Below are 19,992 nucleotides of genomic sequence, written 5' to 3'. Positions count from 1 at the left end.
CCTCCTCCTCTCCTCTTCTCCTCCTCCTCTCCTCTCCTCCTCCTCTCCTCCTCCTCTTCTCCTTTTCCTCCTCCTCCTCCTCCTCCTCTCTCTCTGTTCCAGACTCTGCTGTTTCATAGTAAAATATTGGATTAGAGAAAAAGGGAGGGAGAAATGAAGGAGAGGCAGAAATATTGACTCCTTCTGGGAAAGAGAGAGAAAGAGAGAGAGAGAGAGAGAAGGAGAGAGGGAAGAGGGGGAGAGGGGGAGAGGGAGAGACGGCCTTTTCCAATAACTATAAACCAGAGGCTGAAAATAGACCACAAGCCTCATGGATAAACGAGTGTGTTCATCTGACCATCATCTGACCATTTCTACTCTTTCACGAGCGTCTGACCCCCTCCCACCATCCCTCCATCACACCAGTGTTTCCTCTCTCTCTCCTCCAGCTCCCCCCTCTCTCTTTTTTTACTCTATCTCTCTTTCTTGATCTACTCTCTCACCTCTCTCTCTTTCACAAGCGTCTGACCTCCTCAAACAACATCACTCCATCAACCACAGACACCAGCGTTTCCTCTCCTCTCTCTCTCTCTCTTCTAGCTCCCCTCTCTCTCTTTCTCTATGTCCTCTCTGACCTCTCTCTCCTCTCACCTCTCTCTCTTTCACAATCGTCTAACGTCTTCCCACAACCTCCCTCCATCAACCACAGACACCAGCATTTCCTCTCTCTCTCTCTCTCTCTTAGCGTTTCGTCTCTCTCTCTCTCTCTCTCTTACCTCTGTATTGTTTCTTGAACTCCCCAACCCCTATGCTTCTCTCTCTCTCTGTATTGTTTCTCTCTCGCTATCATATCTTTCCTCTCTCCTCTCTATCATTTCTCTCTCTTTCCTTTCTATCATTTCTCCTCTATCATTCTCTCTCTCGTTCATTTCTCTCTCCTCTCTATTGTTTCTCTCACTCTTCTCTCTGTCATTTCTCTCTCTCCTCTTTATCACTTCTCTCTCTTTACACTATCGTTTCTCTCTCTCCTCTTTATTACTTCTCTCTCTTTACACTATCGTTTCTCTCTCTCCTCTCTATCATTTCTACCTCTTTCCGCTCTATCATTTCTCTCTCCCCTCTATCACTTCACTCTCTTTACACTATCATTTCTCTCTCTCCTCTCTATCATTTCTCTCACTCTTCTCTCTGTCATTTCTCTCTCTCCTTTATCACTTCTCTCTCTTTACACTATCGTTTCTCCTCTCCTCTTTATCACTTCTCTCTCTTTACACTATCGTTTCTCTCTCTCCTCTTTATCACTTCTCTCTCTTTACACTATCGTTTCTCTCTCTCCTCTCTATCGTGTCTCTCTCTCCTCTCTATCACTTCTCTCTCTTTACACTATCGTGTCTCTCTCTCCTCTCTATCGTTTCTCTCTCTCCTCCACTTCTATCTCTCAGCTCACCTATAGACACTGAGATCCCCCTTGAGCAGCAGAAGGAAGTGTCTGGGGTGAGGGAAGTCTGAGTAAGTCACCACATCCTCGGCGGCGTCTTTTTCCAGAACAAAGCAGAAACAGATGAATAAAAATACTTCCGTGGTCGAGTCATCTCTGTTTATTGTAAATGGACGTCTCTGTAGAATGAGCTTAGTCACAGACGCAGAGCAACTCGCCTTTTCCAGACCTGACTCATGAGGAACTCTGGCTCCAGGGAGATCCACAGTTTAAGAGTGAGCAGAGTGAGGGGTGCGCTGGGTTTAAACGCGCCGAGTGGGTTTAAACGCGCCGAGTGGGTTTAAACGCGCCGAGTGGGTTTAAACGCGCCGAGTGGGTTTAAACGCGCCGAGTGGGTTTAAACGCGCCGAGTGGGTTTAAACGCGCGGAAGAGTGTAAGGGGTGCGCTGTGTAAGCTGTGCAAGTGTACGCTAGGTCATTCACAAAAAATAATAGACGTTTGATTAGGGGTGAGCGATAACACAAAAAAAAATCACATTTTTTATTTAATTTTTCAACAGTAAATTGTCCGTACCTGATTTTTACCGTCTTAAAAACATGAAAAACAGATCACGTTCATTTTAAACAGCAGCGGTCCAGAGTTATTCCTCACTGACCTCATGCATTCAGAGCATCCTGGTTATTCACAGTGATGAGTTTATAAGCATGAGCATGAATAAATGTGTGAATAAGTGTGAAATCTTAACGGGAACGATATGAAACGGGAACTTTTATTACGGTCACACGACTGCATCAGGTTAAGGAACTGATGCTATCGGCTCTTTTGACGTTACCTTCAACAACCTTAAACAGCTCGCTCCGGATTGGCTCTTTGGTTGCTAAGATACTCGTGGTTAGAACTAGATTAGCCGCTCTAACCGCTAACCTCGATTAGCTTCATTTGGACGATTGGCTGTAGACCTCTCCCTTAAAAAAAACAAACAAACAAACAACCCAAGCGGATCACTGACCTTTAGAAATGTCAAAATCACGATTAGACTCAGATTAATCGCGCAGATCTGTTTTATATTTGTGGGTTAAAGGAGGAGGCGGGACTCGTTTGGTAAAGATAATCCAGTATTAAACAAATATTCTCCTGTCGTCCGTCCGTATGGAGCACGACAGGTCAAAGTCCGCTCAGAAGTACGTTTTCTAGGTCTGGTAAACACATTCTTGTCGGAGTAAAGACGTGTGCTGACGATCGATTGGTCGACTAAGAAAGGGGCGTGGCAAAAGCTCTCAAAACTGGGCGGCGACAGTGGCTCAGTGGTTAGAGCGTTGGTCAATCGTAAGTGTGGAAAAGAATGAATAAAGACTATAGTGTAGCGCTTTGGCTAAGTATTATTGTTTTATTAACCCTTTAAGGACTGAGCACAGACCGGTGCAGCTCAACTAGACTTTTATTCTATTTATCCATAAAAATCATCAGAATGTACTGCCTTTTTTCACACATTTACCTCTATTTTACACATCCATCCTTATTTTTCCTTTGAAGCATCAAATAACTGACTGACAGACTCCCTGCGGCCTCTGCGCTCTGATTGGTTCGTCTTCGAGGGCGTCGTTAAGCGCGTTACCGTAATGACAGTCACATGTTTAAAGAGCTGCTTTGAGACGCGGTTTGAATTTACACGAAGCACAATCGGTTGCAAAGTTTACGGTAACGGAAAGTCTGCAACCGTGAGTCTGTCAGTGACGATAGTATCCACCGGGTTAATTAACTGTTTATTAAGTTATTAAATTATTCTTTACTTACTTTAGGACAGAAACTGTTTCATCTAAAGGACAAAGCCCTGAGACATAAACAAAGTAATGTGTCGACTCCATTCAGTGAAGAGAGAGCGTCACACTGGAGAAAATAAACAGACAAAGAGCAGCTCAGGACACAGTCTGCTGTTCATCTACATAAAAGAGTGAACAAACACAGAGAGAGAACAGCTCAGGACACAGTCTGCTGTTCATCTACATAAGAGAATGAACAGAGAGAGAGAGAGAGCAACTCAGGACCACAGTCTGCTGTTCATTTACATAAGAGAATAAACAGAGAGAGCAGCTCAGGACACAGTCTGCTGTTCATCTCCATCTCAAAGACACTCACCTCCTTTGAAGAGAGTGAAGTTCAGATCTGAGCCACAGAAAAGAAATGGTTTGAGAGGAGAGTTAAAGAAACTACTTTTGTTTGGAAAGACAATCCTTCCTTAAACTGGAATGGGGGCCTTAGGAATCACCTGTCTCCCGTCTATAACTCCATCCTCAGACCCAAAGCAAACGAAGTAAACAAAGAGAACAACAGAGTGAGCCAGTGGACCCGTTAAGAGCAGAATGATAATGCTAAGGAGGTCTCAATAGACTTGGCCTACAAACAGAAACTGCAAACAAACAGCTGTTTCCAATTTCAGTGTCGTTAGCGCCTCCTTCAGGCAGATATAAGTCAGTGTCCAGCAGGAATCTGACCAGAGCTGAAGAAGAGACTTGGACGAGCAAAGAAACGTCCTCACTCCTACAACTTTTTGTCCAGTTGACAGATTTTACTTTTATCTTTTATTATTAAACTACAGGTCTCGTGGTCATTAGTTCTACAGAGCTGGTCAGCCCTGAGTTTGCAAACATTTAATATATATTTTTGTGAATTTTTGTGTTGTGATTTAGGAATTTAACTGAAGAGCTGCAGGTGGCTCCTCTAAACTGGCTCACACCGCTGCATCTTGTCTTGGTTGAGTTTTACTGCCTGTTTCTCTGCAGACACACTGTTTACAGAGGTGAGGTAGCTCCCCCTTGTGGTACGACACAGGAACTACACTTATGTCCAACCAAATGAACTGAGCACAGAGTTTATGTCTTTTAAACTGAAATAATCGCAAGAAATGAAATAAAAACTGATTGGGGTGTGTCCTATTTGTTATTCCCACACGGAGACTGATGCAAAAAATAAAAATAAAAAAATAAAAAAACATGACAAAGTTGGATCTTTCCTGAACAGTTTTAGACGTTCACCTTTATTCTGGTCACATGTTCCACTGATTTTATGTTGAAAATGACATTTCGTTGTATAACAGAGTGTTTATCATCATCGCGGTGGTGTAGATGTTGGTGTAGACTTTTTCTTAACAAAATCAAGTGTAAAATGTTAATATTGTGAGTGACAATGCTAATCCCTGTAGCGTAGCATGACCTTGAGTTTCAGAATGATGCCAAATTAGCGCTGTTGCTAATATTAACTATTTTTATTATTATTATATTGTGTCTGTAAATCAAGATATGACCATTAATAACAGACAAATCAGGTCCTTCTTTCCCCGAGGTCACTCCTGTTAGCGTTAGCAACAGGTTTGATTGACAGCGTTGCTAAGGACCCGCTCTGCGCTAAACCGGGACAGTTTACGCTTCTGTAAATCGTCTTTGAGTGCAGTTTGTGACTTTTCTGTGGGATATTATTACGATATTAATTTTTCTTTAACCTCATATATAAATATTTCTTACAGATACAATTCAGCCTGGAATGTTCCATAGTATAGCATTAGCATATAGCATAAATCTTATTGTAAATGTGCTCACCTCTCACTGACCTGACTCGGCCTGGTGCTGCAGAGAGATCAGTTTAATACTGTAATGTGGAGCATTTCAGGCAAAGCAACAGCATCTCCATGGAGACAAGCAGGTGGTGGACCCTCCAGCAGATAAGTTACACAGTGCAGCTTTAAACTGCTTTAAATAAACTGTCTTGAGCACGTTGAAATAGAAAAAACTAGGTCAAAGTGTTATACTGTGGATTTCTTGTCCAGTGGCGCCATCTTGAGGACCTTTGTGCTCACTGCATGTTTATGTCACATGGCTCTCACGGTCCTTCCTCGTTCAGACACTTCCAAAGTCCAAACCAGGCTCGATCAGAGATGAGAGTTTATGTTTAATCCGGCTCATGATGTCTCTCCAAACTGTCCTCCGCAGGTGTCTCCGGCGCAGCGGTGTGTCCCTGCAGACTGCGCCCGCCCAAAGACTCCACCGGGCCGCCACAACACCCCCAAAGCACCGCTCCACAACAACCAGGGGCTACTACAAGTCCACACAGCCCGGGAGGAGCGCGGGGGCCCGGGTCGTGGACCTCAGGAGCGACACGGTGACGAGGCCCGGAGCCGAGATGCGTAAAGTGATGAACGAGGCCGAGGTGGGGGACGATGTGATGGGACAAGACCCCAGTGTGAACGGTACAGTCCCGAGAGAGACAGGACACAGAGACAGAGCACAGAGACAGGACACAGAGACAGGACACAGAGACAGGGCACAGAGACAGGGCACAGAGACAGGACACAGAGACAGGGCACAGAGACAGGGCACAGAGACAGGGCACAGAGACAGGACACAGAGACAGGACACAGAGACAGGGCACAGAGACAGGGCACAGAGACAGGACACAGAGACAGGACACAGAGACAGGGCACAGAGACAGGGCACAGAGACAGGGCACAGAGACAGGACACAGAGACAGGGCACATGGGTCAGAGGCAGATCAGACATATACAGTGCACAAGAGCCGGATCAATCAGGGTAGAATCGGCTCTTTGCATTATAACATTTAAAGGACAAATACTGTGCAAAATGGACTTTATTTATTTTTGATTTATTATTATTATTATTATTATTATTATTATTATTATTATTATTATTATTATTATTTAAATATGTTTAGGTTTATTTATTTATGTTTTATATTTATTTATTCATTCAATTACGCATTTTTATTTATTTTTTATATTTTCTCTATTGTTTATTTATTTATATATTATTTATATTAATTTTGTTTTATTTATTCATGCATTTTTATTTATTCATTTATTTATCTATTCATTTTATATTATGCCTATTTATTTAAGTATTTTTAAATTTATGTTTATATTTTTATATTATCTATTTATATATTATTCATATTTATTCATTTTTTTAATCTTATGTTTCTATTTATTTAAGCATTTTTAAATTATTATTATTTCTTTTCTGAATATCTACTTATTTAATTATTTTATTCTACCTCTTCACCCCCAGAATATAAAATGATCATCTGTGAAAGTTATATTTTATTTTTAGTGTCAGTAAAAATGCACATTATGTTTCATTAAAGGTGCACTGTGTAACTTTTGCCACCTGCTTGTCTCCATAGTGATGTTATTTCTCTGCCTGGAATGTTCCACAGTTTATTCATTCATTTTTTAGCGAATCAGCAAAAAACAGAGATAAACCTGAACAGGGCGTAGTGACACTGACAGTGAGGTAGAGGGCGCCGTTGTGCACAAAACGTATTATTAATAGGACTGTATATATTTTTCTTATTGGACGATGCCTTTAAATTAGTTTTTGTAAAGAGGATCATCGTGTTTTTCTACAGGACAAAATAACTTAATAATTAGACTAAATGTGTTTACTTTTCCTTGTATATTTACAACATTTACCCTCAAATTGAATGTTTATTTTTCATAGTTTTTACTACAGTCTACATTTTATAAACACATAGGAAGAATCCAAATATAAGTGAAAGAGATGCTAAGGAACGATGGTAGCAAGAAAAAGTAAAAACATAAAACACCACTTAGATGTTGTATTTATATATTAATTTCTGTAGTATTTTTAATTTTTGTTTATATTTATTAATTTAATATATGTATGTATTTATTTATTTATTCATTAATTTATGTATTTATTTATTTTATCTTATGTTTCTATTTATTTATTTAAACATTTTAAATTTATTTTCATATTTTTTAGAATATTTATTTATTCGCTCACAGAAGTCACCAAATATATGAAGGAAGATGTAAGGAACAATGTAGCAAAGAAAAAGTTAAAACCCGTCCCCCCCCCGACAGAAAATTGATTTTATTTATATATTAATTTATTGTATTTACTTTTTGTTTATATTATTAATTTATATATGTATGTATTTATTTTATTTATTCATTAATTTATGTATTTATTTATTTTATCTTATGTTTCTATTTATTTATTTAAGCATTTTAAATTTATTTTTCATATTTTTTAGCAATATTTATTTATTTATTCACTCACAGAAGTCACACAATATATGAAGGAAGATGTAGCAAAGAAAAAGTTAAAACAGAACAAAAAAACATCGATTTATTTATATATTCATTTTTTTCATTTTGTTTGAATTAAATAATAATAAAAAAACATAATAATAATAATAATAATAATAATAATAATAATTCTGATAATAATTCTAATAATAATAATAATAATAATAAAATGTGTAATAAAATGTAAAAAAGTGTTTATTTGTTTAAAGTGTTTTATTTGTTTAAAGTGTTTTATTTAAAGTGTTTTATTTAAAGTGTTGTATTTATATTCCACAGACTTACAGACGTCGGCCGCTCACATGTTCGGGATGGAGGCTGCTCTGTTCGTGCCCTCGGGGACCATGAGTAACTTAATCGCAGGTATCACAAATAAAAGACACTAACGAGGACGATACAGAAGAGCGGCACGGAAAAAAATCTGACTGGGAATTTTCTGACGAGTAAAACAATGATACGTGTTTAAAAGTAGGATTCTGTGAGAGAGCGGAGTGTAAATGGCTCCAGGAGTGTGAACAGCTCCAGGAGTGTGAACGGCTCCAGGAGTGTGAACGGCTCCAGGAGTGTGAACGGCTCCAGGAGTGTGAACGGATGGAAATATGAAGTGAAAAAACTACAGGATGAGCAGATTTGACACAGAATAAAACCTGACGGAGACACAGGGAGCGTTTGTTCAGGTGTAAACTACAAGAACAACAAGGTTTTATACATAAATACAAGATGATTCTGGTGTTTTGATTCATTGTGATAAACAGTGCAGCGTTATTGTTGCTACAACACTTTTTTTCAGAGGAATATAAAGTTAAGTGTGTGTAATTTCACAACAAAATACATATTCTTTGTGCAAATTATTGTCCATATTTCAAATTTCAGATTACAGTTTACGACCTTAAAAAACTCAAACTAGTCCCGTCTCAGATTTAAAGATGTTCAGAGTAAAGACACAAATGAACCTTGAGCACTAAGATGGATTCTCATGATATTTCACAAACTCACCAGACGCCATCTTGAGACTGTCGCGTTGTAAGAGGACGGACCAATCACAGAGCAGCAACGTGAAGCGCCGAGAACCAAAACAACATGGACATGATGACAAATCTCAGCCTGTTTCAGTGAAAATATAGACAGGAGTGTCAAACAATCAGCAAAATGTCTGCTCTCAAAGGGCCAGATGTAAAATAAATCTACTTATAAAATCAAATAAATAAAATAAAACCACTTTTTTTTACTTTTTAATTAATAGTTTCTGTATTTATGACTTATTCAATTTACTAATATTACATGTGCATTTGCCTAGATTAAAAATATGGCTGATAAAATGACATTTTAAAACCATCACACCTTTAATTTACCCTGTCGAGGGCCACATTAAATGATGCGGAGGGCCACATTTGACCCGCGGGCCTTGAGTTTGACAACCCCCACCACACACACACTGCTGCTTTTACAGTTACTATGGGACTAGAGCTGATGTTTGGTCCACAGCCTTGAACAGAGAAATGTTTAACCTCATAAACTTTATTGTGTGTGTTTTTAACCTTTAAACTTGTGTGTGTGTTTAACTCTTTAAACTTGTGTGTGTTTAACTCTTTAAACTTGTGTGTTGTTTAACTCTTTAAACTTGTGTGTGTTTAACTCTTTAAACTTGTGTGTGTTTAACTCTTTAAACTTGTGTGTGTTTAACTCTTTAAACTTGTGTGTGTGTTTAACTCTTTAAACTTGTGTGTGTGTTTAACTCTTTAAACTTGTGTGTGTTTAACTCTTTAAACTTGTGTGTGTGTTTAACTCTTTAAACTTGTGTGTGTGTTTAACTCTTTAAACTTGTGTGTGTGTTTAACTCTTTAAACTTGTGTGTGTAACTCTTTAAACTTGTGTGTGTGTTTTAACCTTTAAACTTGTGTGTGTGTTTAACTCTTTAAACTTGTGTGTGTTTAACTCTTTAAACTTGTGTGTCCAGTCATGGTGCACTGCAGAGAGAGAGGAGACGAGATGATCGTCGGGGATTTGTCTCATTTACATATTTATGAACAAGGAGGAAGTGCACAGGTGAGACAGAAGTCAAACCACGGGGACTTTAAACGGGCGACAGTTGGAGTACGGTGGCCTAAATGAGACAAACGCACAACTGCAATCCACAGATCAACAACAAGTCATGATTCAGGGCTCAATGTGTGGAACGTGAGTAACTTCACACACGAGGGAAAAGGGTTTATTTTGAAATGCCCCAAAAACAAAGGACCACAAATGATCCCAAAGAATTGTCAAGATGACTCGTAAAACTAATAAATGTGATTTGTCCTGAACCTAAACCTGTAATTTTAAACCTCCTCAATCCTGTGAAATGATCATTAAACCTGGACTGGACTAGGACTAAACCAGGACTAAACCAGGACTAAACCAGGAAAACCAGGACTAAACCAGGACTAAACCAGGACTACAACAGGACCAGCCCAAGTCCAGGTCAGATCCTCCTTAAACTTCACAGGTAAATCCAGTTGTTCTTACCTGATATGAAAGTATTTGACTCCACCCACTCTGTCCTCATGTGGCTCTGGACAAACAGGTGAGACTCAGGATCCTGTCGTCTCTGAATCAGGATGTTAAATTAAACCTGGAAGAAGAAGAAGAAGAACAAGAAGAAGAAGAAGAAGAAGAACAAGAAGAAGAACAAGAAGAAGACGAAGAAGAAGAACAACAACAAGAAGAACAACAACAAAAAGAAGAAGAACAACAAGAAGAACAACAAGAAGAACAACAAGAAGAACAACAAGAAGAACAAGAAGAAGAGCAAGAAGAAGAACAACAAGAACAACAAGAAGAAGAACAAGAAGAAGAAGAACAACAAGAAGAAGAACAACAAGAACAAGAAGAACAACAAGAAGAACAACAAGAAGAACAAGAAGAAGAACAAGAAGAAGAACAACAAGAAGAAGAACAAGAAGAACAACAAGAAGAAGAACAAGAAGAAGAAGAAGAACAACAAGAAGAAGAACAACAAAAAGAAGAACAACAAGAAGAAGAACAAGAACAAGAAGAAGAACAACAAGAAGAACAACAAGAAGAGCAAGAAGAAGAACAACAAGAAGAAGAACAAGAAGAAGAAGAACAACAAGAAGAACAACAACAAGAGAACAACAAGAAGAACAACAAGAACAAGAACAAGAAGAACAACAAGAAGAAGAACAAGAAGAAGAAGAAGAAGAAGAACAAGAAGAAGAACAAGAACAACAAGAAGAAGAACAAGAAGAAGAAGAACAACAAGAAGAACAACAAGAAGAAGAACAAGAAGAAGAAGAAGAAGAACAACAAGAAGAAGAACAAGAACAACAAGAAGAACAACAAGAAGAAGCAGAAGAAGAAGAAGAAGACTCTATTTTACATCTACTGTTGCACTGAATTGTGGGATTTGTGTGAAACATAATTTAGATTTTATGTAACACAATAATAATGAACTGATGTAATTAATTTTACTTCATAAATTCATATATCTCGTCGTAACGCAGCTGGCGGGCGTCCACTCCACCTCGGTGACCACTCTCCCTGACGGAACCTTCGACTTGGACCAGCTGGAGTCCAAAATCCGACACGGTTTTCCCGATCCTCATTATCCACGTTCCAGACTCATCTGTGTGGAAAACACTCACAACATCCAGGGAGGACGAGTGCTGCCGCTCAGCTTCCTCCAGGAGGTACAGACGACCTGAAACTCACGGGAGGTTCTACATGTCATGTTTGTTTATCCACGAAAACAAAAACCGGCTCAAAGTTCAACATCTTAAAACCCATCAGAATCCAAAAAGTGATTCAGAAATAAGGTTTTGTCATTTATAGATACACACACTCTACAACTTGATGATGTCATAGTTTCAGATGGAGGGCGGGGCATATATAAGTCTATATACGTTTATCTAAGTCTATGAGAGATTCACTGTTTTTGAAAGAAACATTATGACTTTGGGATCAGCTCCATAAACTTGTCGTATTAATCTTAAGTTGTTTTTACTACAGTCATGTCTTTGGGGTTGAATACTGGCACCACTTTCTGAAGTTAAGTATAATTTGACTTTTTTAATTTAAACGCTGAACTTTGTTTCAGTTTTTGTTTCATGTGGATAGTTCCAGTGATGAACCATAAACCAGGTCCATCTGAATCTGACACAGAGACCTCCCCCTGAGGATCTGACTCGTCTCATTCTCTGTTCTGACACAGTTACATGTTTATAGTGTTTTGGTTTTATCTTTGCTGAATATTTCTTGTTTTTTCTCTTCAGGTGCGTAGTTTGGCAGATAAGTACGACCTGAAGGTTCAATGGACGGAGCTCGAGTGATGAACGCGGCGGTGGCTCTGGGAGTGTCCATTAAAACTATTCTACAACACACACACACAGTGAGTGTGTGTCTGTCCAAGGTACGAGCAAACACACACACACACAACATGCAGTCATGCGTGTTTGCTCGTACCTCACGCACTGTGTGTGTGTGTTGTAGAATAGTTTTAATGGACACTCCCAGAGCCACCGCCGCGTTCATCACTCGAGCTCCGTCCATGTGAACCTTCAGGTCGTACTTATCTGCCAAACTACGCACCTGAAGAGAAAAAACAAGAAATATTCAGCAAAGATAAAACCAAAACACTATAAACATGTAACTGTGTCAGAACAGAGAATGAGACGAGTCAGATCCTCAGGGGGAGGTCTCTGTGTCAGATTCAGATGGACCTGGTTTATGGTTCATCACTGGAACTATCCACATGAAACAAAAACTGAAACAAAGTTCAGCGTTTTCTCTGTCAGTTTAAATAAAAAAAAGTCAAATTATACTTTAACTTCAGAAAGTGGTGCCAGTATTCAACCCCAAAGACATGACTGTAGTAAAAACAACTTTAAGATTAATACGACAAGTTTATGGAGCCGATCCCAAAGTCATAATGTTTCTTTCAAAAACAGTGAATCTCTCATAGACTTAGATAAACGTATATAGACTTATATATGCCCCGCCCTCCATCTGAAACTATGACATCATCAAGTTGTAGAGTGTGTGTATCTATAAATGACAAAACCTTATTTCTGAATCACTTTTTGGATTCTGAGGGGTTTTTAAGACGTTGAACTTTGAGCTGGTTTTTGTTTTCGTGGATAAACAAACATGACATGTAGAACCTCCCGTGAGTTTCAGGTCGTCTGTACCTCCTGGAGGAAGCTGAGCGGCAGCACTCGTCCTCCCTGGATGTTGTGAGTGTTTTCCACACAGATGAGTCTGGAACGTGGATAATGAGGATCGGGAAAACCGTGTCGGATTTTCGACTCCAGCTGGTCCAAGTCGAAGGTTCCGTCAGGGAGAGTGGTCACCGAGGTGGAGTGGACGCCCGCCAGCTGCGTTACGACGAAATATATGTATTTATGAAGTAAAATTAATTACATCAGTTCATTATTATTGTGTTACATAAAATCTAAAATTATGTTTCACACAAATCCCACAATTCAGTGCAACAGTAGATGTAAAATAGAGGTCTTCTTCTTCTTCTTCTTGTTCTTCTTGTTGTTCTTCTTGTTGTTCTTGTTCTTCTTCTTGTTCTTCTTCTTGTTCTTCTTCTTGTTCTTCTTGTTGTTCTTCTTCTTCTTGTTCTTCTTCTTGTTGTTGTTCTTCTTCTTGTTCTTGTTCTTCTTCTTCTTCTTGTTCTTCTTCTTGTTGTTGTTGTTCTTGTTCTTGTTGTTCTTCTTGTTGTTCTTGTTCTTCTTCTTCTTGTTGTTCTTCTTCTTCTTGTTCTTCTTCTTGTTGTTCTTCTTCTTGCTCTTCTTGTTGTTCTTCTTGTTGTTCTTCTTCTTGTTCTTGTTCTTCTTCTTGTTGTTGTTCTTTTTGTTGTTGTTCTTCTTGTTGTTGTTCTTCTTCTTCTTCTTGTTCTTCTTCTTGTTGTTCTTCTTCTTCTTGTTCTTGTTCTTCTTCTTGTTCTTCTTCTTGTTGTTGTTCTTCTTGTTCTTGTTGTTCTTCTTGTTGTTCTTCTTGTTCTTGTTCTTCTTCTTCTTGTTGTTCTTCTTCTTCTTGTTCTTCTTCTTGTTGTTCTTGTTGTTCTTCTTCTTGCTCTTCTTGTTGTTCTTCTTGTTGTTCTTCTTCTTGTTCTTGTTCTTCTTCTTGTTGTTCTTCTTTTTGTTGTTGTTCTTCTTGTTGTTGTTCTTCGTCTTCTTCTTCTTCTTCTTCTTCTTGTTCTTCTTCTTTCTCTTCTTCCAGGTTTAATTTAACGTCCTGATTCAGAGACGACAGGATCATGAGTCTCACCTGTTTGTCCAGAGCCACATGAGGACAGAGTGGGTGGAGTCAAATACTTTCATATCAGGTAAGAACAACTTGATTTACCTGTGAAGTTTAAGGAGGATCTGACCTGGACTTGGGCTGGTCCTGTTGTAGTCCTGGTTTAGTCCTGGTTTAGTCCTGGTTTAGTCCTGGTTTAGTCCTGGTTTAGTCCTGGTTTAGTCCTAGTCCAGTCCAGGTTTAATGATCATTTCACAGGATTGAGGAGGTTTAAAATTACAGGTTTAGGTTCAGGACAAATCACATTTATTAAGTTTTACGAGTCAGCTTGACAATTCTTTGGGATCATTTGTGGTCCTTTGTTTTTGGGGCATTTCAAAATAAACCCTTTTCCCTCGTGTGTGAAGTTACTCACGTTCCACACATTGAGCCCTGAATCATGACTTGTTGTTGATCTGTGGATTGCAGTTGTGCTTTTGTCTCATTTAGGCCACCGTACTCCAACTGTCGCTCGTTTAAAGTCCCCGTGGTTTGACTTCTGTCTCACCTGTGCACTTCCTCCTTGTTCATAAATATGTAAATGAGACAAATCCCCGACGATCATCTCGTCTCCTCTCTCTCTGCAGTGCACCATGACTGGACACACAAGTTTAAAGAGTTAAACACACACAAGTTTAAAGAGTTAAACACACACAAGTTTAAAGAGTTAAACACACACACAAGTTTAAAGAGTTAAACACACACACAAGTTTAAAGAGTTAAACACACACACAAGTTTAAAGAGTTAAACCACACACACAAGTTTAAAGAGTTAAACACACACACAAGTTTAAAGAGTTAAACACACACAAGTTTAAAGAGTTAAACACACACACAAGTTTAAAGAGTTAAACACACACACAAGTTTAAAGAGTTAAACACACACAAGTTTAAAGAGTTAAACACACACAAGTTTAAAGAGTTAAACACACACAAGTTTAAAGAGTTAAACACACACACAAGTTTAAAGAGTTAAACACCACACAAGTTTAAAGAGTTAAACACACACACAAGTTTTAAAGGTTAAAACACACACACAATAAAGTTTATGAGGTTAAACATTTCTCTGTTTCAAGGCTGTGGACCAAACATCAGCTCTAGTCCCACATAGTAACTGTAAAAGCAGCAGTGTGTGTGTGTGTGGGGGTTGTCAAACTCAAGGCCCGCGGGTCCAAATGTGGCCCTCCGCATCATTTAATGTGGCCCTCCGACAGAGTAAATTAAAGGTGTGATGGTTTTAAAATGTCATTTTATCAGCCATATTTTTAATCTAGGCAAATGCACATGTAATATTACTAAATTGAATAAGTCATAAATACAGAAACTATTAATTAAAAAGTTAAAAAAGTGGTTTTATTTTATTTATTTTATTTTATAAGTAGATTTATTTTACATCTGGCCCTTTGAGAGCAGACATTTTGCTGATTGTTTGACACTCCTGGTCTATATTTTCACTGAAACAGGCTGAGATTTGTCATCATGTCCATGTTTGTTTTGGTTCTCGGCGCTTCACGTTTGCTGCTCTGTGATTGGTCCGTCCTCTTACAACGCGACAGTCTCAAGATGGCGTCTGGTGAGTTTGTGAAATATCATGAGAATCCATCTTAGTGCTCAAGGTTCATTTGTGTCTTTACTCTGAAACATCTTTAAATCTGAGACGGGACTAGTTTGAGTTTTTTAAGGTCGTAAACTGTAATCTGAAATTTGAAAATATGGACAATAATTTGCACAAAGAATATGTATTTTGTTGTGAAATTACACACACTTAACTTTATATTCCTCTGAAAAAAAAGTGTTGTAGCAACAATAACGCTGCACTGTTTATCACAATGAATCAAAACACCAGAATCATCTTGTATTTATGTATAAAACCTTGTTGTTCTTGTAGTTTACACCTGAACAAACGCTCCCTGTGTCTCCGTCAGGTTTTATTCTGTGTCAAATCTGCTCATCCTGTAGTTTTTCACTTCATATTTCCATCCGTTCACACTCCTGGAGCCGTTCACACTCCTGGAGCCGTTCACACTCCTGGAGCCGTTCACACTCCTGGAGCTGTTCACACTCCTGGAGCCATTTACACTCCGCTCTCTCAACAGAATCCTACTTTTTAAACACGTATCATTGTTTTACTCGTCAGAAAATTCCCAGTCAGATTTTTTTCCGTGCCGCTCTTCTGTATCGTCCTCGTTAGTGTCTTTTATTTGTGATACCTGCGATTAAGTTACTCATGGTCCCCGAGGGCACGAACAGAGCAGCCTCCATCCCGAACATGTGAGCGGCCGACGTCTGTAAGTCTGTGGAATATAAATACAACACTTTAAATAAAACACTTTAAATGAAACACTTTAAACAAATAAAACACTTTAAACAAATAAACACTTTTTTACATTTTATTACACATTTTATTATTATTATTATTATTATTAGAATTATTATCAGAATTATTATTATTATTATTATTATTATTATTATTATGTTTTTTTATTATTATTTAATTCAAACAAAATGAAAAAAATGAATATATAAATAAATCGATGTTTTTTGTTCTGTTTTAACTTTTTCTTTGCTACATCTTCCTTCATATATTTGGTGACTTCTGTGAGTGAATAAATAAATAAATATTCTAAAAAATATGAAAATAAATTTAAAATGCTTAAATAAATAAATAGAAACATAAGATAAAATAAATAAATACATAAATTAATGAATAAATAAATAAATACATACATATATAAATTAATAATATAAACAAAAAATTAAAAATACATAAATTAAAATATAAATAAATCTAATTTTTTTGTATGTTTTTACTTTTTCTTTGCTACATCGTTCCTTACATCTTCTTTCATATATTTGATTTCTTCTCTGTGTTTATAAAATGTAGACTTTAGTAAAAACTATGAAAAATAAACATTCAATTTGAGGATAAATGTGTAAAATATAAAAGAAAAGTAAACACATTTAGCCTAATTATTAAGTTATTTTGTCCTGTAGAAAAACACGATGATCCTCTTTACAAAAACTAATTTAAAGGCATCGTCCAATAAGAAAAATATATACAGTCCTATTAATAATACGTTTTGTGCACAACAGCGCCCTCTACCCCACTGTCAGCGTCACTACGCCCTGTTCAGGTTTATCTCTGTTTTTTGCTGATTCGCTAAAAAATGAATGAATAAACTGTGGAACATTCCAGGCAGAGAAATAACATCACTATGGAGACAAGCAGGTGGCAAAAGTTACACAGTGCACCTTTAATGAAACATAATGTGGATTTTTACTGACACTAAAAATAAAATATAACTTTCACAGATGATCATTTTATATTCTGGGGGTGAAGAGGTAGAATAAAATAATTAAATAAGTAAATATTCAGAAAAGAAATAATAATAATTTAAAAATGCTTAAATAAATAGAAACATAAGATTAAAAAAATGAATAAATATGAATAATATATAAATAGATAATATAAAAATATAAACATAAATGTAAAAATACTTAAATAAATAGACATAATATAAAATGAATAGATAAATAAATGAATTAATAAAAATGCATGAATAAATAAAACAAAATGAATTTAAATAATATATAAATAAATAAACAATAGAGAAAATATAAAAAATAAATAAAAATGCGTAATTGAATGAATAAATTAATATAAAACATAAATAAATAAACCTAAACATATTTAAATAAAATAATAATTAATTTAAATAATAATAACAATAATAATAATAATAATAATAATAATAATAATAATAATAATAATAATAATAATAATAAATATAAATAAATAAATATCAATTAAATTAAATTAATTAAATAATCAATTTTGCACAGTTATAATGCAAAGAGCCGATTCTACCCTGATTGATCCGGCTCTTGTGCACTGTATATGTCTGATCTGCCTCTGACCCATGTGTCCTGTCTCTGTGTCCTGTCTCTGTGTCCTGTCTCTGTGTCCTGTCTCTGTGCCCTGTCTCTGTGTCCTGTCTCTGTGTCCTGTCTCTGTGCTCTGTCTCTGTGTCCTGTCTCTCTCGGGACTGTACCGTTCACACTGGGGTCTTGTCCCATCACATCGTCCCCCACCTCGGCCTCGTTCATCACTTTACGCATCTCGGCTCCGGGCCTCGTCACCGTGTCGCTCCTGAGGTCCACGACCCGGGCCCCCGCGCTCCTCCCGGGCTGTGTGGACTTGTAGTAGCCCCTGGTTGTTGTGGAGCGGTGCTTTGGGGGTGTTGTGGCGGCCCGGTGGAGTCTTTGGGCGGGCGCAGTCTGCAGGGACACACCGCTGCGCCGGAGACACCTGCGGAGGACAGTTTGGAGAGACATCATGAGCTGGATTAAACATAAACTCTCATCTCTGATCGAGCCTGGTTTGGACTTTGGAAGTGTCTGAACGAGGAAGGACCGTGAGAGCCATGTGACATAAACATGCAGTGAGCACAAAGGTCCTCAAGATGGCGCCACTGGACAAGAAATCCACAGTATAACACTTTGACCTGGTTTTTTCTATTTCAACGTGCTCAAGACAGTTTATTTAAAGCAGTTTAAAGCTGCACTGTGTAACTTCTCTGATGGAGGGTCCACCACCTGCTTGTCTCCATGGAGATGCTGTTGCTTTGCCTGAAATGCTCCACATTACAGTATTAAACTGATCTCTCTGCAGCACCAGGCCGAGTCAGGTCAGTGAGAGGTGAGCACATTTACAATAAGATTTATGCTATATGCTAATGCTATACTGTGGAACATTCCAGGCTGAATTATATCTGTAAGAAATATTTATATATGAGATTAAAGAAAAATTAATATCGTAATAATATCCCACAGAAAAGTCACAAACTGCACTCAAAGACGATTTACAGAAGCGTAAACTGTCCCGGTTTAGCGCAGAGCGGGTCCTTAGCAACGCTGTCAATCAAACCTGTTGCTAACGCTAACAGGAGCGACGTCGGGGGAAAGAAGGACCTGATTTGTCTGTTATTAATGTTCATATCTTGATTTACAGACACAATATAATAATAATAATAATAATAGTTAATATTAGCAACAGCGCTAATTTGGCATCATTCTGAAACTCAAGGTCATGCTACGCTACAGGGATTAGCATTGTCACTCACAATATTAACATTTTACACTTTATTTTGTTAAGAAAAAGGCTACTTGTTACTTTGCACCAACATCTACACCACCGCGATGATAAACACATTTTCAACATAAAATCAGTGGAACATGTGACCAGAATAAAGGTGAACGTCTAAAACTGTTCAGGAAAGATCCAACTTTGTCATGTTTTTTTATTTATTTTATTTTTTTGCATCAGTCTCCGTGTGGGAATAACAAATAGGACACACCCCAATCAGTTTTTATTTCATTTCTTGTGATTATTTCAGTTTTAAAAGACATAAACTCTGTGCTCAATTCATTTGGTTGGACATAAGTGTAGTTCCTTTGTCGTACCACAAGGGGGAGCTACCTCACCTCTGTAAACAGCGTGTCTGCAGAGAAACTGGCAGTAAAACTCAACCAAGACAAGATGCAGCGGTGTGAGCCAGTTTAGAGGAGCCACCTGCAGCTCTTCAGTTAAATTTCTAAATCACAACAACAAAAATTCACAAAAAATATATATTAAATGTTTGCAAACTCAGGGCTGACCAGCTCTGTAGAACTAATGACCACGAGACCTGTAGTTTAATAATAAAAGATAAAAGTAAAATCTGTCAACTGGACAAAAAGTTGTAGGAGTGAAGACGTTTCTTTGCTCGTCCAAGTCTCTTCTTCAGCTCTGGTCAGATTACTCCTGGACACTGTCTTATATCTGCCTGAAGGAGGAGCTAACGACACTGAAACTGGAAACAGCTGTTTGTTTGCAGTTTCTGTTTGTAAGTCTATTGAGACCTCCTTAGCATAATCATATGGGTGATCTTAATGGGTCCACTGGCTCACTCTGTTGTTCTCTTTGTTTACTTTGTTTGCTTTGGGTCTGAGGATGGAGTTGTAGACGGGAGACAGATGATCCTTAAGGCCCCCATTCCAGTTTAAGGAAGGATTGTCTTTCCAAACAAAAGTAGTTTCTTTAACTCTCCTCTCAAACCATTTCTTTTCTCTGGCTCAGATCTGAACTTCACTCTCTTCAAAGGAGGTGAGTGTCTTTGAGATGGAGATGAA

General features: G+C 37.8%; 2 protein-coding genes across 2 annotated transcripts; one reads left to right on the top strand and one right to left on the bottom strand.

Moving 5' to 3' along the window:
- The first annotated feature begins 5,302 nt into the window (after positions 1–5,302).
- Positions 5,303–11,939, top strand: LOC129457185 (uncharacterized protein R102.4-like). The gene is made up of 5 exons (XM_055229759.1): positions 5,303–5,658; positions 7,816–7,899; positions 9,494–9,582; positions 11,040–11,225; positions 11,808–11,939. Exons 1-5 carry the CDS (start codon positions 5,373–5,375, stop codon positions 11,862–11,864), a joined length of 702 nt encoding a protein of 233 aa, XP_055085734.1. The 5' UTR covers positions 5,303–5,372; the 3' UTR covers positions 11,865–11,939.
- On the bottom strand, positions 11,901–18,233 carry tha1 (threonine aldolase 1). Its single transcript, XM_055229799.1, has 6 exons — positions 17,874–18,233; positions 16,032–16,115; positions 14,330–14,418; positions 12,723–12,908; positions 12,003–12,123; positions 11,901–11,905 (listed from the first exon to the last, which is right to left on the bottom strand). The coding sequence occupies exons 1-6, from the start codon at positions 18,157–18,159 to the stop codon at positions 11,901–11,903; spliced, it is 771 nt and encodes a 256-aa protein (XP_055085774.1). The 5' UTR covers positions 18,160–18,233.
- Between the last annotated feature and the right edge of the window lie 1,759 nt (positions 18,234–19,992).

The sequence above is a fragment of the Periophthalmus magnuspinnatus genome, chromosome 19, assembly GCF_009829125.3.
Source record: "Periophthalmus magnuspinnatus isolate fPerMag1 chromosome 19, fPerMag1.2.pri, whole genome shotgun sequence".
Lineage (NCBI taxonomy): Eukaryota > Metazoa > Chordata > Actinopteri > Gobiiformes > Gobiidae > Periophthalmus > Periophthalmus magnuspinnatus.
Note: the sequence above shows the minus strand (reverse complement) of the source record. Positions and strands in the feature narration are given on the sequence as shown.

Excerpts from the sequence above, each read along its gene's own strand:
- LOC129457185 (XM_055229759.1), top strand. The coding sequence starts at position 5,373 with ATGATGTCTCTCCAAACTGTCCTCCGCAGGTGTCTCCGGCGCAGCGGT. Across the intron at positions 7,900-9,493 it reads CATGAGTAACTTAATCGCAG|TCATGGTGCACTGCAGAGAG; the intron begins GTATCACAAATA and ends TTGTGTGTCCAG. Across the intron at positions 9,583-11,039 it reads AACAAGGAGGAAGTGCACAG|CTGGCGGGCGTCCACTCCAC; the intron begins GTGAGACAGAAG and ends GTCGTAACGCAG.
- tha1 (XM_055229799.1), bottom strand. The coding sequence starts at position 18,159 with ATGATGTCTCTCCAAACTGTCCTCCGCAGGTGTCTCCGGCGCAGCGGT. Across the intron at positions 16,116-17,873 it reads ACAAGACCCCAGTGTGAACG|ACTTACAGACGTCGGCCGCT; the intron begins GTACAGTCCCGA and ends TATATTCCACAG. Across the intron at positions 14,419-16,031 it reads CATGAGTAACTTAATCGCAG|TCATGGTGCACTGCAGAGAG; the intron begins GTATCACAAATA and ends TTGTGTGTCCAG.